A 14024-nucleotide genomic window follows, 5' to 3' on the forward strand; every position below is an offset into this window, starting at 1 on the left:
AGGCCACAGGCACACTTTCATTTAAGGGCACCATGGGATCCAAGCCTGGATCCCAACCATAACGCCTCCAGCGATTTGGGAAATCAGCTAATTGTTAGCCCTGGCCCCAGGGCAATTTCTGAAGTTCAATTTAAGGCACTATAAAAACTAGCCAAAGAATTTTTCTACATCACAGGTGAAACGTTTTTATGACTAGTTTGTCATTTTATGCCCCTTCACTTTGGGCATAAATGACAAGGGTGCTGCAAATGTGCCATGATTAATTCATAAATGCCACATACGTGTAGGAGGCAGACGGGCCTCAAGCTGGCAGTTTCGGGGGGTGCGAGGTATCACTAGGCAAATCTAGTCTAAAAAGGTGCAAGACAGATATCCCAGGTCGGTGTAGCCCATTTCTGCACAGGAGTTCTCTCTCATCTCCAACCTCAAATGTCCACCAGTACAGGAGAGAAAAAAATCCCCTTCAACTGATCATAAATTTTAAGGAAGGGGACGGGGCAGAAAAAAGCCACTTAAAATCATTTTTTTTTTTAAAGCAGAAGCTGGAGGCAAAAAGACAATGATGGCCCTTCTGGAAATCCCTGCTTCTGGGAAGGATTTTTTTTTTTTTTTTTTTTTAGGGGGTTTCATCCCCAAATTTTTATCCATTTTCAGGGTGTCTGGGTCTGCCCACATCCTCACTGCCTTCATGCTGAGGCTTGAGATGGCATGCCCGGCCCCCCTGCAAAAAAACACCCGTACCCCCCACGTATGAAACTAACGCCAACTCTTTATTTATCTCATTTCCAGCGACAGCAGAATAAAAATAAAAAAACCCAACAAAATAAACCCCCCAAAAAACAAAAACATTTGTCTTTTCCCAAAATAAAATACAAATTAAGGTGGAGGGGAGCCCATGGCTGCCCCCCAGATGGGGGAGAGGCAAATGGGGGGGAGGAGGGAATGCCCCAAGATGGGGCCTGTCCTGGGGCAAGATCTGGGGGTAGGGGCAGGCACAGGGCCAGCCACACCCAGCAGCCCGCAACTGAGTGAGGGGGCTAGGGCCACCCCCTCCCAGCTCCCCTCCCTGGGGCTAGGCACGGGGATGGGCGTTTGGGGAGGTCTCAGCGGCGCCCCCCACGGTCCCGCACCGGGGTGCTGCGGCTACCGCTGGGACTGTGCCGCTTGGGGGTCCGCCGGGCTCGGGGCACTTCGCTCCCCGCCAGCTCCCCGCTCCCGGCTGTGCTCTCGCCGCTTCTCGCGCTCTCGCTCCCTCTCCCGCTCAGCCTGGCGGCTGCGCTCTCGCTGCCGCTGCTCCTCCTCCTCCTGCTCCTTGCGGCGTCGCTCCCGTTCACGTGCCCGTGCCGCCCGCTCTGCCTGCTTCTGCACAAACTGCAGAAGGAAAAAGGGACATCTGTCAGAGAGGCACAGACCCATGGGGTGCCCCATAACCCCCAGCTGCGACCTTCCACCCAGCTCCACAGCTTTGGAAACTTGTCAGGCCCCAGCAAAGCTGAGATCACACTGAGATCTGGCCCCAGACCAGGATCCCTCACTCACCCCTGCATGAACTGGGGTGGTGCACAGAGAGGTGAGGCCAAGGGCTGGCCCACACCCAGGCAGAGCCCCGAAGCCAGACCTGAACCCCCTAGTCCATTCACCACCCAAGCTAGGGAAGGGTGGGATGTGCTGGGGGCCCAGGGAACCAGCCACACACCCCTTAGAGACACCCCTTCCCACCCCTCAAAACCCCTGGTCAGGCCCCCTGCTCTGGGACAAGCTGTGGGCAAAGACCTAGAACTGCCTCCTTTTCCCCCCGACAAACTGAAGCAGGACCAGGGATCACCTGGGTGTCTGTCAGGGGCAGCCAGTAGATACAGGGAGCTGCCTTGGTCTTGCGGAAGAGGTCGTCCAGCAGCTTGGCAGGAGGCTCCTCAGGGGGCTTCTCTGTAAGGAGCGGGGTGGGGGACAATCAGTGGAGAGTGAGGTGGATCCCTCCTCGGGGGTGTCTCTGCCCCAACTCCCATGCCATCTTACAGATCCCACACCTCCTTAACCCAGGCCCTGCCCCCACTCAAGACCCCAGCTACTGCTCCCAGGCCCTACCTCCCCCAGTACCTTTCTTCTCGCCCTTCTTCTCCTTGGACTTTGGGCGCTCCTTGCGACGGTGCTCGCGGGACCGGGACCGGGAGCGTGGCCCCTCACGCACCTTGTCGCGGTCCCATTCGCGCTCGGCCCGCGTGCGCTCCCGCCGCTCCATCTCTCGCTCCCGCTCTGCCCACTGCTCTCGCACTGCCCGCTCTGGCTCCTGTGGGGCTGAGCGCCGTGCTGAAGCTGTGCTCGTGCCTGTCCCGGGGGGCTCCCGCGTGCCCCGGGGGGGCCCTGCCCCTGGCATCCCGGCCTCCTCTGCTTTGGCTTCTGCTGGCCGCTCTGCCAGCAGCCCCCGGTGGAAGTCCAGCTGGGGGTGGGGAAGAAATGGATCAGTTGCCTGCATCCTCCCCCTGGCATAGTGCCTTCTGTGCCAACCCCCAAAAATCCTGTTCCCCAGGCCCCACTGCCTGCAGGCTCCCCCACTGTCCCTTGGGTGCTCTCACCTCATCCTGTTCGGCAAAGTCAGCAGAGAGGAATTTGGGGTTGGACTGTGGCCACTTCACCCCATGGAGGGAGTTGCGGGTCAACACAGCCTCCTCCAGGGTGGAGTACTGTGGGAAGAGATGCATTGACACCGTAAGATGGACAGACGAACAGCATGTGGCAAGGAGAGGCAGCCACGGGGGGCAGAGACTCACCGTGACGTAGCAGTGCGACTTGATCTTGTCAATCCAGAACCCTTCTTCTACCAGTGTCCCCGTCCGGCTGAGGAGCTCTTTCAGCTGGCCCAGGGTGAAGGGACGCACCTGAGGGGAGGAAGTGGGCCGGGAGGTCACAGGGGTGACAGGAAACCCCATGCTGAGATGCCAGCATTGTGAAGGTAAGACTGCTCACAGGCCCTGGGCAGGGGCCTAGTTCATGCAATAGCTGACTGAGATCATCAGCCTTTGATCTCCTCCTCCTACCCCCTGGGGTCAGCGCCAGGGCAGTTCTAGACCCGACACCCCCCCACCCAGCCTCTTCATCAAGCTCGTCACAATTTTTCTGGGCTCAGCTGGGGGAGAACAAGGCAAAACCCACCAGCCTACGGCATGGGGGAGAAGGCCAACAAGATGATCCCTAAACTGGTCTCCAGAATGGACAACCTGTCCTAAACCACTGCAGTGTCAGGAGAAGCTTCTCCATATCATGAGCCTCATCTGGACAGGCAGACAGGCCTTCCCTGGGTATACAATAAGTGAACCAGGAATGTCCCACCTCAGTGCTGAAAATTCACTTTGGCTGCCAAACTTAGGCCAAGAAAAAGAAAAAATCTGTGGAGGTGTTTCCAGGAGATGAGTGATTTCAGGACAATCAAATCACCCTGATGTTTTACTGTGCAGTTCACAAAAGTATAGAAAATGAGGGTTGGGAGGGACCTCAGGAGGTCACATCTAGTCTAACCTCCCGCTCAAAGCAGGACCAGCCCCAACTACATCATTCCAGCCAAGGCTTTGTTTAGCTGGGCCTCTCAATCTCTCTGAATAACCTGTTCCAGTGCTTCACCACCGTCCTAGAGAGAGAGTTTTTCCTAATAGCCAAAATAAAATTCTGTTGCTGCAACTGGAGCCCGTTGCTCCTTGTTCTGTCATCTGCCACCACGGAGAACAGTCCAGCTCAATCCTCTTTCGAACCCCACTTCAGAGGTAGTTGAAGACTGCTATTAAATCCCACCTCAGTCTTCTCTTCTGAGAAGAGGCTGAGGGAACTCGATTTATTTAGTCTGCAGAAGTCATGTTCCTCAGCCCCCAAACCATTTTCCTTGCTCTCCGCTGGACTCACTCCAACTTGTTCACATCCTTTTTACAGTGGGGACCCAAAACTGGACACAGTTTGGCAAAGGTGTCCTCACCAGTGCAGAAGAGGAGGAAAAAAATTGCTTTCTTCGATCTGCTGGCAATGCTCCTACTAATGCAGCCCAAGATGCCATTAGCCTTCTTAGCAATAAGGGCACACTGTTGGCTCATATTCAGCTTATCATCCACTGTAACCCCCAAGGTCCTTTTTTGCAGAGCTGCTGCCCAGCCAGTCAGTCCCCAGCCTGTAATGGTGCATGGGATTGTTCTGTCCTAACTGCAGGACTTTGCACTTATCTGTGATAAACCTCATGTGATAAGAAATGGATGTCTTGAGAATCTGTTCCATGATTTTTCTGGGGACTGAGGTGAGGCTGACTGGTCTGTAGTTCCCTGGATCCCCCTCCTTCCCTTTCTTAAAGATGGGCACTATATTTGTCCTTTTCCTATCATCTAGGACCTCCTCTAGTCGCAAGTTTTCAAAGATGATGGCCAGAGGCTCTGCAATCACATCAGCTAACTCCGTCAGCACCCTTGGATACATCCCATCCGGCACCATGGACCTGTATATATCCAGCTTTTCTAAATAGCCCCCAACCTGTTCTTTCAGCACTGACGACTGCTCATCTCCTCCCCAAACTGTGCTGCCCGGTGCAGTAGTCTGGAAGCTGACCTTGCCTATGAAGACTGAGGTTAAAAAGGCATTGAGGACTTCAGCCTCATCTGCATCCTCAGTCGCTACAATGCCTCCCCATTCCTCCTCTTGCTACCAACATACTTGCGGAAACCCTTCCCGTTACCCTTCACGTCCCCTGCTAGCTGCAACTCCAATTGTACTTTGGCCTTCCTGATTTTATCCCTTCATGCCCAAACAATACTCTTATATTCCTCCCTAGTCATCTGTCCAAGCTTCCACTTCTTGTAAGCTTTCTTTTTGTGTTTAAGCTCACTGAAGAGTCCCATGCTAAGCCAAGCTGGTCGCCTGCCATATTTGCTATATACCCATGTTAACATGCTTCTGTCCCACTATCCTTCACGTACAAATTATTAGCCAATTGACTAATATTTTCTGAAGGGATAACGAGGTGATAAATGCCAGCCAACAGGAATCTGTTGGGAGCCAGGCCTGCTGAGACATTCTAGTTTCTCTCTCTCATGAGGCCTCAGGAAGGGAATAAGGGAAGGATCTCGAGGCAATGGATCGTCTCCTATGATGCTCATGAGAAATACAGCCTAGACAAATCCACTGTTAACACAGGTGCCCAACACCACTCTTGGAGATCAGTTTGTTCTCAAAGCAGGACAACAGGTCACACAGAGGCCCCAGGAGATGACATATCTAGAACCCAGTGCTGGTCAATATACTCTCAGATAGTTGGCAGGGTCAGAAGGGACCTGAGCAGATCATCAAGTCCATTAAGTCAAACGACCCTGGCAAGGTGTTCATCTAACCTCCTCTTAAAGACCCCCAGGGTAGGAGGCAGCACCACTTTGCTTGGAAGTTGGTTCCAGATCCTAGCCGCCCTGACAGTGAAGTAGCGCCTCCTGATGTCTAGTCTGAATCTACCCTCTGCCAGCTTGTGACCGTTATTTCTAGTCACTCCTGGGAGTGCTCGGGGGAACAGGGACTCCCCCAATGCCTGCTGGTCCCCCCTGACTAGTTTGTAACACGCCACTAGATCCATCCCCCGTCAGCCTTCTCTTGTGGAGGCTGAACAGGTTCAGGTCCCTTAGCCTTTCCTCGTAGGGCCTGCCCTGCTGCCCCCGTTCATGCGGGTGGCCCTCCTCTGGACCCTCTCAATGCTGTCCACATTCCTCCTGAAGTGCGATGCCAAGAACTGGACACGGTACTCCAGCTGTGGCCTGACCAGTGCCGCACAGAGGGGGAGGATCACCTCCTTGGACCTACTCAAGATGCATCTGTGGATGCATGACAAGGTGTGGTTGGGCCTTCCTGACCATGTACCCACACTGCCGACCCACGTTCATTTTGACATCAATAATGATTCCAAGATCCTTTTCTGCCTCTGCACTGACAATAAGGGAGTTCCCCAACCTGTAGGTGTGCTGCTGGTTCTTCCTCCCCAGGTGCAGCACCTTGCACTTGTCAGTGTTGAACCCCATCCTGTTCTCATCCGCCCACCTCTGTAACCTGTCTACGTCTGATTGCAGCCTATTCCTCCCTTCTAGCGTGGCCACATCCCCCTACATCTTAGTGTCATCAGCAAATTTGAACAGGGTGCTTTTTATCCCCTCATCCAAGTCACTGATGAAGATGTTGAACAGCGCGGGCCCGAGGACCAAGGCCTGGGGGACCCCACTGCCCACATCCCTCCAGGTCAAAAAATGACCCATCCACCACCACTCTCTGGGTGCGGCCCTCCAGCCAGTTAGTGACTCATTTGACTGCGTAAGTGTCGATGCCACAGTCCCCTAGCTTTTAATGAGAATGGGGTGGAGAGACAGTGTCGAAGGCCTTCCTGAAGTCCAGAAAGACTACGTCCACTGCTACCCCTGTGTCTAAGGATTTTGGAACCTGGTCGTAGAAGGCCACCAGGTTGGTCTGACAGGACCTGCCTCTAATGAACCTATGCTGGTTGCCCCTGAGCATAACCTCCCCTGCCGGCCCCTCGTGGACATGCGCCAGGATAATTCTCTCAAAAAGCTTACCCAGGATCGAGGTAATACTAACTGGCCTATAGTTTCCTGGGTCCTCCTTCCTCCCTTTTTTTGAAAATGGGAACCACATTGGCCCTTTTCCAGAGGTTGAAGCCCTGGAGGGTTCCCTAACGAGATCTGCAAGTGGCACCCAGAAGGAAAGCGTCACAAATGCTCTAAAAGGCAGAATTGGAATTCTCACTGGGCCCAATGTATTGGAAACAGTGTCCAATGAAGCCAGGCACAACACCCCCACGCCTATACAACATGGGGAGTTAACAGCCAGACCACTACGTGGCTCTGAAAGGATCGGGAAGATCCTAACAAACCACAGAGTGGGTAGGAGTCAGCAGTGCAGTATGGGCCACTTGTTAGTAGGGGCATCCCATGGAAGACATGTGACAAACGTCATTATTTCTGTTCTGCTTGGCACTAGTGAGGCCTCAGTTAGGGCCAGCTCCAGATGCTGTACTTGAGGAAGAACATAGAGTAATCAGGGAGAATGCACGAGAGAATGAGAAGATGGAAAAAAAAAAAAAGATCAATGAGGAGAAATGGAAAGAATTGGGTTTGTTTAGCCCAGAAAAGACCAAACAAGGGAACACAACCTGATTTGTCCGATACACAAAAGAGGCTGTCATTACCAAGGGTGGCAATTAATTGTTGTGCATAGTCACAAGACAGAAAGAGAAGAAATCAACCTAATTTGCAGTGGAAAAAGTTTTAGGCTGGAACTGAGAGAACACTGGAACAGTTACTCCAGGAGAATGAAGGAGAATCTGTACTGAAGGTTTTCAAGAACAAGATTTCTACAACAGTTTACTGTTACGGATGATAAAGCAAGGGAAACATCATAGATTACAAAGCCACAGAAGTCAAACTTTAAACTTTGTGCAATTACGGTACAATTCAACATATACATTTAACTCCTAATCACCACTTTGTTTCTATTTAACAACATGCTTCTAAAAGAACGCAAAACATGAGCTGCAAAACTCTGATTTCTTATTGCCTGGCTATTTATTACCTAGAGTTTTCAAAGTCAAAAATCAAAACCAGGATCAACCCAAAATAATGCGTTTCCATTGGTCTGAGCAGAAATCTCATCAAACCCCAAAGGAAACATGTCGATTCGGACTACTGCCCTGCAACTGCCTCTTCAGTATTCCGGCTAGAAGCCTGCACATCACAACCAAAACACAGCTTGGCTCAAGTTGAGCGAAATGATTTCCATCTTAACCTCAACAAAACCTCATCAAAAATCAAAGTGAGCCTCCGGGACATTTTTATTTCACCAGGCTGGCATTCCCTTAATAGATGTCCTCCTACCAGGTTGTAATTGAAAAGGTCCTGGACCTGCCTGGCTGTGTTACCTCCAGCCCCTGCCTCGTTCACCCTCAGCTCCACCATACCCTCCTTCCCAGGGTCCTATGCGAGCCCTACTTTCCATTCTCCCTCCCCTCCTGGTTTTTTACCATTCTGATTTACCAATGGGGGACGACAGGAGAGCAGGATTCTGCTCCCCATTTTGCAGCTGGGGAAATGGAGGCAGGGTCAGAAGCTGGAGCTGAAGAAATTAGACTGGAGTTCTACTCTATTTGTAATCTGAACTATGAGTTTAGCCTCAATTTGACCCCAAAAGACCTGGCCAAAGCAACACATCTGGTATGAGGTTTCCCCTGCTTTGTTGTGTCTGAATCATTTTGCTGCAGTTGATCCCAGTGACCTTCCATTTGTTGGCTTCCAGGTTCAGTCAACAAACCAACCCAAGTTATTACTGCACTGATGTTACGACCATGTGACTTTGGCAACAAACCTGGCAGAGGCCGAGGGTCTCAACCTTGTCAGATTTGGGGAGCCCCCCTCAGAAAATGTCAGCTTGATTTCATTCAGTTTTGGGGGTAACAGAAAAAGTCCTAGAGCAATCCTTCTACTGCAAACTCATGAGAGACCATAACGGGACAGAACATTTAGACTCTTGAGTCCCACTGGAAGTCTCTAGGTTTGTGTCTTGCAAATCACAAATGGATGCCGGCATACCTAAGAGCATTGATATCATGTACTCTTAAAAGGATCTCACAGCACCCCTGCTGAGAAATGCTACTTTACAGCTGTACAAGATGGCCTTGTTAATTTGATATCAGGTAATTCAAAGTACTGGATACTTCAAAGCCACCATTACTCCCTAGCCAAAAGGATAAAGTTGGATGATGTATGATACAGTTCATTTGAAATATGGCTACTTTGAAATTTGAAGCCATTATCTGGTTCCTTGGACCATAGACCCTTGGAAACAGTTTGGCAGGGTCAGGGTTGGCAGGTGGGGGTTGACAGGACAGCTTGGCACTTAGATAGACCTAGCAAGAGAAAAAAGGGCCCCTAGATCATTGCTGCTATTCTACATTAGGAATTCCTTGTGCTATTGTGAAAGTTGCTTAATTAGCCACTGGGATAACTCCTCCACTTTGTTCTGATCTGCTCATAAGGTCCGCACACGGGTGAACTGCGTCTATATACCCACAGTAACTGGATAACTCAAACCCCTTTATTTCAAAGTCAGTGTTTTTTGGTCCCCCGTGTTTCAAATTAATGAGGTTTTCCTGTATTTCCCTGTATACCACATGCCCCCTGAATAGGACCTGCACCTTGGGTTGAGAAAACAGAATGAAAAAAAACCCTGGATTTTTCTGGTTGTGGCTGAACAGCAAGAGGAGGATAAGTGATGCTGACAAGTGAATTCCAGTCCTCCTGCATGTGGACAGAAGGGAGAAGACCCCCTGACAACCATCCCACCACACCCCACCTCCATTCTGGTGTGGAAAGCAGAAAGATTCTCCTCGCCCCAACACTGGGATGCATGTTTGGCAAGGAGGTATGGTACTCAGACGCTCACAGGACACAGTTAAGGTTAAAGGGTCTTGGATCCAGGTAGGATACCTTTGTAGTCTCGCAACTGAGTTTTCAGCATGCCATACCCCAGGTTTGTAAAAAGGACTGGGAAATGCCAGCCTTGGGGTATCCTACGTGGCTCTGCCTCACAAGCTGTCAGTTAGCAATAGTAGGTCTTTATGTTCTGCTCCAGGCAACAGTGAAGTGCCCCCTGCCCCCACATCCCGAGATCCCACCCCTAGGACGGGCCTCACCAGGTTACAGATGTGGACAATGTGGCTGGGCTTGGCGCGGGGCGGCGAGGGGAACTGGGCTGTGCGCACAGGGTCGTCAATGGTGATGGAGACACCCAGGCGCTGCTGGCTGATGGAGCGACGGGTCAGCGTGTCGGTCAGTGTCACTGTGAGGATGGGAGGTCGGGGTGGGTTAAACAGCTGTGGATGGAGCCCCCTGCCCCAAACAGACCAGTGAGACCCTCTCTCCATCATCCACCCTCCCCCCACTCACCTTTTTTGACCTCATGCTCAATAGGTGGGGGCAGTGCCGACTCTACTGTAGCCTGTGGGGCCTCAGCCTGTTCTTCCTCTGGCTCCTTCTCTTCCTCTTCCTCCTCACCCTGCCCATTCTCCTGCCCCTCAGCTGGCACCACCTATGGAGGAGGAAGAGGAGAGGACCCAGGTGTCAGGGAGAAAATGCTAACGTGACCTGGATTCCAGGAAACTGGTCTAGGATCCCAGCACAACATCTGAGACAGGAAGTGACCTGGAGGATAGCGGGACCCAAGCTTCTGGGTCTAGGGGCTGCCGTACCTGCGTGACAGTGCGGCAGATCTTGAGGCCCTTGTCATGGGGGGCCGGTTCCCCATGACGGTCGCCCTCATCCTCTGAAATGTGGGAGTCGTCAGCATGCAGATCCACCACAGCCTCCTGCCCTGCAGCTGGCTTCATCTCGGGGATTAGGCTCTGAGATGGGGAGGGAAAGAACCCAGGTGTCCTTGAAGGGGTCAGCACTGAACAGCACCCCAAAACTTTAAGATCCCCTGGGGAACCCCCTTGGCAGGGAACTGGGAAAGGGAACCAGGCGTCTGAGGAACAGATGGGATAGAACCCAATTTTGGACAGGGGAGAAGAGAACAAGAACCAGGTGTCTGGGGAACCCGCCCCCCGCTCAAATTCCCCATCACCGAGACAGGGAAGTGGGAAAAGTACCTAGGTTTCCAAGGAAAGGAGATGCAACAAAACTCAGGTTTCTGGGCATAACGCCCTTGAATGTTCCCAAGCCTCAGAGTCTAGGAGAGCGAAAGAGCCCAGGGACAACCCTTCCCCAAAGCTCCCCAACCTGGTGGACCCGTGTCCAAGGCTGTGCTGTACCTTGAGCGACTCGGTGGTGATGCTGATGGATGGCTTCTTCTGGGTGCTGGCTGTGCTGGCCCCCCAGCGCCGCTTGCGCCCCCCAGGCTGGCCGCCCTCTGTGTCGCTGTTCCCTGATGCCGCCCCCTTGGCAGCCGCTGCAACCCAACAGCCAATCAGACTGAGGGATGGGGAGCTGAGGCCCCACCTCCTCAGTGGCTGCACTCATCCTTCACAACCAACGGGGCACAGAGCACAGGCCACCCCCCCCACCAACAGCCAATCAGTGCCCAGAACAGGTTCCCCCTACCCCACCCCCACAACCAATCAGAGTATAGGACAAAAGCCACCCTGTCCTGGGGAGCCAATCAAAAATGGGAATGAGAACCTAGTCCCCTGCCACTAAGCAGGGGCACCCCTCCCACTTCACCTCCCAGCCAACCAGAGCAGAAAACAGGAATCCAGAACCCACCCTGGGGGGCTGCACCCACTCCCAGGCAGCTCAATGGGAGCCTTGGAAAGGTTCCGGGGCTGTGGAGGCACCCCCGTTACTTACAGACGACGGAGATCTTCCTCTTGAAGGCCTTGGGCTGGGCTGAGCTCTGTGGAGAGAGGGAGCGAGGGCGGGAGAGACAGAGAGAGAAAGAGAGAGAGACACACAGCCCCACATGGGGGGAGGAAAGTCAGCACGGCGCGCCAGGCTGCACCTCCACACCCAGCAAGGAAGAGGAGCCCGCATGGGCCTGGGGGGCACAGGACAGGGGTTGGGGAGAGAGCTAGGACAGTCCAGGAATAAAAAAAACAGGAGGCCTGGGCAGAGAACAGGCCATGGAAGGGGCAGCACATGGATGCAAGGAGGGGAGCGGTTGCAGCTCCTGCCACACAGCCCCCCAAAAACCCTGGTCCCGCACACAGCCCCACCCCAAAACCCTAATCCCCAGGCAAAACCCTTGCTACACCTGTTACACTCAACTGCCCTTGAAGTACCAGCCCCCATGAGACCCAAGGCCCTTGCACACAGCTGGCTGCCACTGGCGGCCCCCTAGCCCTGACTGCTTTTCCCCAGGTGCCCCCCTAAATGTCTCTGTGCTGTCTCTGACCTATAGATTTCCAATGCCCTGGCCCCCCTGTCTGCCTCCTCGTGGTCCCCAAACCCCAGAGCCTATTCCTGGAAATGCTGAGCAGATCCTGATACTCCAGGCCAGACACCTCTTAACCTCTTGCAGGCCAAGACACCCCTGCCCCTCTGCTTTCGAGTTAACACAAGCCAGTGTCCTCCCCGCACCCCCAAACCAGCAGAAAAATTAACCAAAACCTCTTCTTTTTTTTAAAAAAAGAAAAACTAAATAGAAAAAGAAAAAAATAGAAAAAGTAATAAAGAACCAAAATAAATATGATGCCAGAGGCTCCAGGTACCATCTCACACCTGGGAGGGGGATCTTCGCTGCGGCCAATCGCACCGCAAGGGGCACCGTATCTAGGCAACGGCCGGTCCAATCGGAACGCGCCCTCCCGCGGGAGGGGCGCGATGGTGCAGGGGTGGGGTGGTAAGAGAGGAGGTGGTGGTGGTGGTGGTGGTGGAGGAGGAACAACCTAGCCGTGGGCGAAGCCAGAGTGTCCTGGAGGAGAGAGGGCAAAGCCGGGACCCACCTCCCTCTTCCCCCACCCCAGCAAGGGGGGAGGGATGGGACACGTGGGGGTCCGTGTGGCGGGGGGGGGGCGGGGTGCGCGGGGGGAGGGGGGGGGGGCGTCGGGCGGAGAGCGCAGGCCCCTGGGGAAGGGGCGAAGGTTCTTGCTGCCAGTCCCAGGGACAGAGAAGACACCCCTCAGCGGGGGCAAATGTCCTTGGGTGAATGTCCCATGAGCATCAGGGACCCCCAGAGGGGGCGGGGGCAGAAAAAGCACCCCACATAGGTTAAGTTCTATGAGCCAGTCTCACAAGCGATGGAGATCCCCAGAGGATGGAGGAGACCCCAGGGGCTGCAGGAAACGGTAAGGAGCCTTCCAAAGCTAGTCCTGTCCAAGCTGGGCTGGAAACAAGCAGCAGCAGTAGGTGCTACAAGCAGAGACCCTCATTGCAGTGGAGGGCAGTTCTTCACCAAGAACCCTGGTTGAAACTTGGCACAAGCTGTGGTCCTTGTGGTTGGTCTTGTTAGAGCCTGGGTGGTTAACAAGGGTTCTCGGGATGGAGTCCAGGGGGCTCCAGATTGCAGAGGCCTCAAGGGCTGGGGCAAGGTCCTTCCAGCTGCTCCCCTAAGCTACAGAGACCCCAGACAGCGACGATTCTCAGAGCCATCGGAGCTAGATCCTGTAAGTCATCCCGAAGGGCCAGACCAAAGTCCCACGAGGCACTCTAACAAGTGGGGAGTTTTGGAGCAGGTCTCGTAAGCATCAGGGCCCTGCAGGGGCTGGTTCCGCAAATGACAGAAGGTCCTGGGAAGTGATAGGCAACGGCAGTGCAGATGCAGCCACAGGAGGTCCCAGGCAGGCATGACAGTCCACCAGAGTCCAGGCAGTGGGGGGGTGGGTGACGGAGACCTCTGGAGTGGCATGACTGTCCTCGGAAGGGGGGTACCCACGAACGGTAGAGACCCCAGGACACAGAAGCCACAGAGCTCAGTCCAGTCCCACAAGCAACAGGGAAGCAGAGACCCTCAGAGTGTCCTCTAGGCTGGTGCCAGGAGCTGCAAGGGTGTGTACAGACAGGCAGAAGTGCCCCCTCAAAAATAGAGGCCTTCAGAGACGGTTCTGCCAGAACCCCGAGGACAGAGCGGACGCCAAGTGGGGGTTAAGGAGATGCTGGGGAGTGTAGCAAACCCCGGCCATGGGTCTCATTACAGCTGGGCAACTAACGAGGATCTGCAGCACAAGTCCCACCAGCAGTGGAGGACCCTATAGAGCGGATAAAGGTCTTTGGAGTTGTCCCATGATCGGTGGAGAGCCCTGGGCTGTGGAGGGGCTCCCCTGACAGAGCTGTGGGGCGCCAAGGCATTTCCTGGTGGAGGAAGGGGTGGTGGCCCCCCAGTCCTGCTAGCTGGCTGCACATGGGCTCCAGACACGTTCCAGGCGCCGGAAACATTGAGGTCCCAGTTCTTAGCTCAGCCGCGAGGTAGTGGCGGCAGGCACCCGGGAGTATGGGCAGGCTGCCCGGACACTGGGGTTCACGCTGCCCTTCCCAGCCAGGCGGGGCCAGCCGGCCTGCGCGCTCTCTCTCTCTCTCTCT

General features: G+C 54.0%; 1 protein-coding gene across 1 annotated transcript in view; it reads right to left on the minus strand.

The window, feature by feature from the left end:
- Positions 1–733: 733 nt before the first annotated feature.
- The window catches only part of ACIN1 (apoptotic chromatin condensation inducer 1), a 23322-nt gene continuing 10031 nt past the window's right edge, over positions 734–14024 (minus strand). The window contains 12 exon segments of the mRNA XM_025192807.1: positions 734–1188; positions 1190–1371; positions 1826–1926; positions 2098–2437; positions 2574–2681; positions 2769–2876; positions 9707–9852; positions 9960–10101; positions 10262–10414; positions 10823–10959; positions 11358–11403; positions 12741–12857. Coding sequence (XP_025048592.1) covers positions 1104–1188; positions 1190–1371; positions 1826–1926; positions 2098–2437; positions 2574–2681; positions 2769–2876; positions 9707–9852; positions 9960–10101; positions 10262–10414; positions 10823–10959; positions 11358–11403; positions 12741–12857 — 1665 coding nt within the window. The 3' untranslated portion in view covers positions 734–1103.

This window comes from Alligator sinensis, unplaced genomic scaffold (genome assembly GCF_000455745.1).
Source record: "Alligator sinensis unplaced genomic scaffold, ASM45574v1 scaffold128_1, whole genome shotgun sequence".
In the NCBI taxonomy this organism is placed as follows: domain Eukaryota; kingdom Metazoa; phylum Chordata; order Crocodylia; family Alligatoridae; genus Alligator; species Alligator sinensis.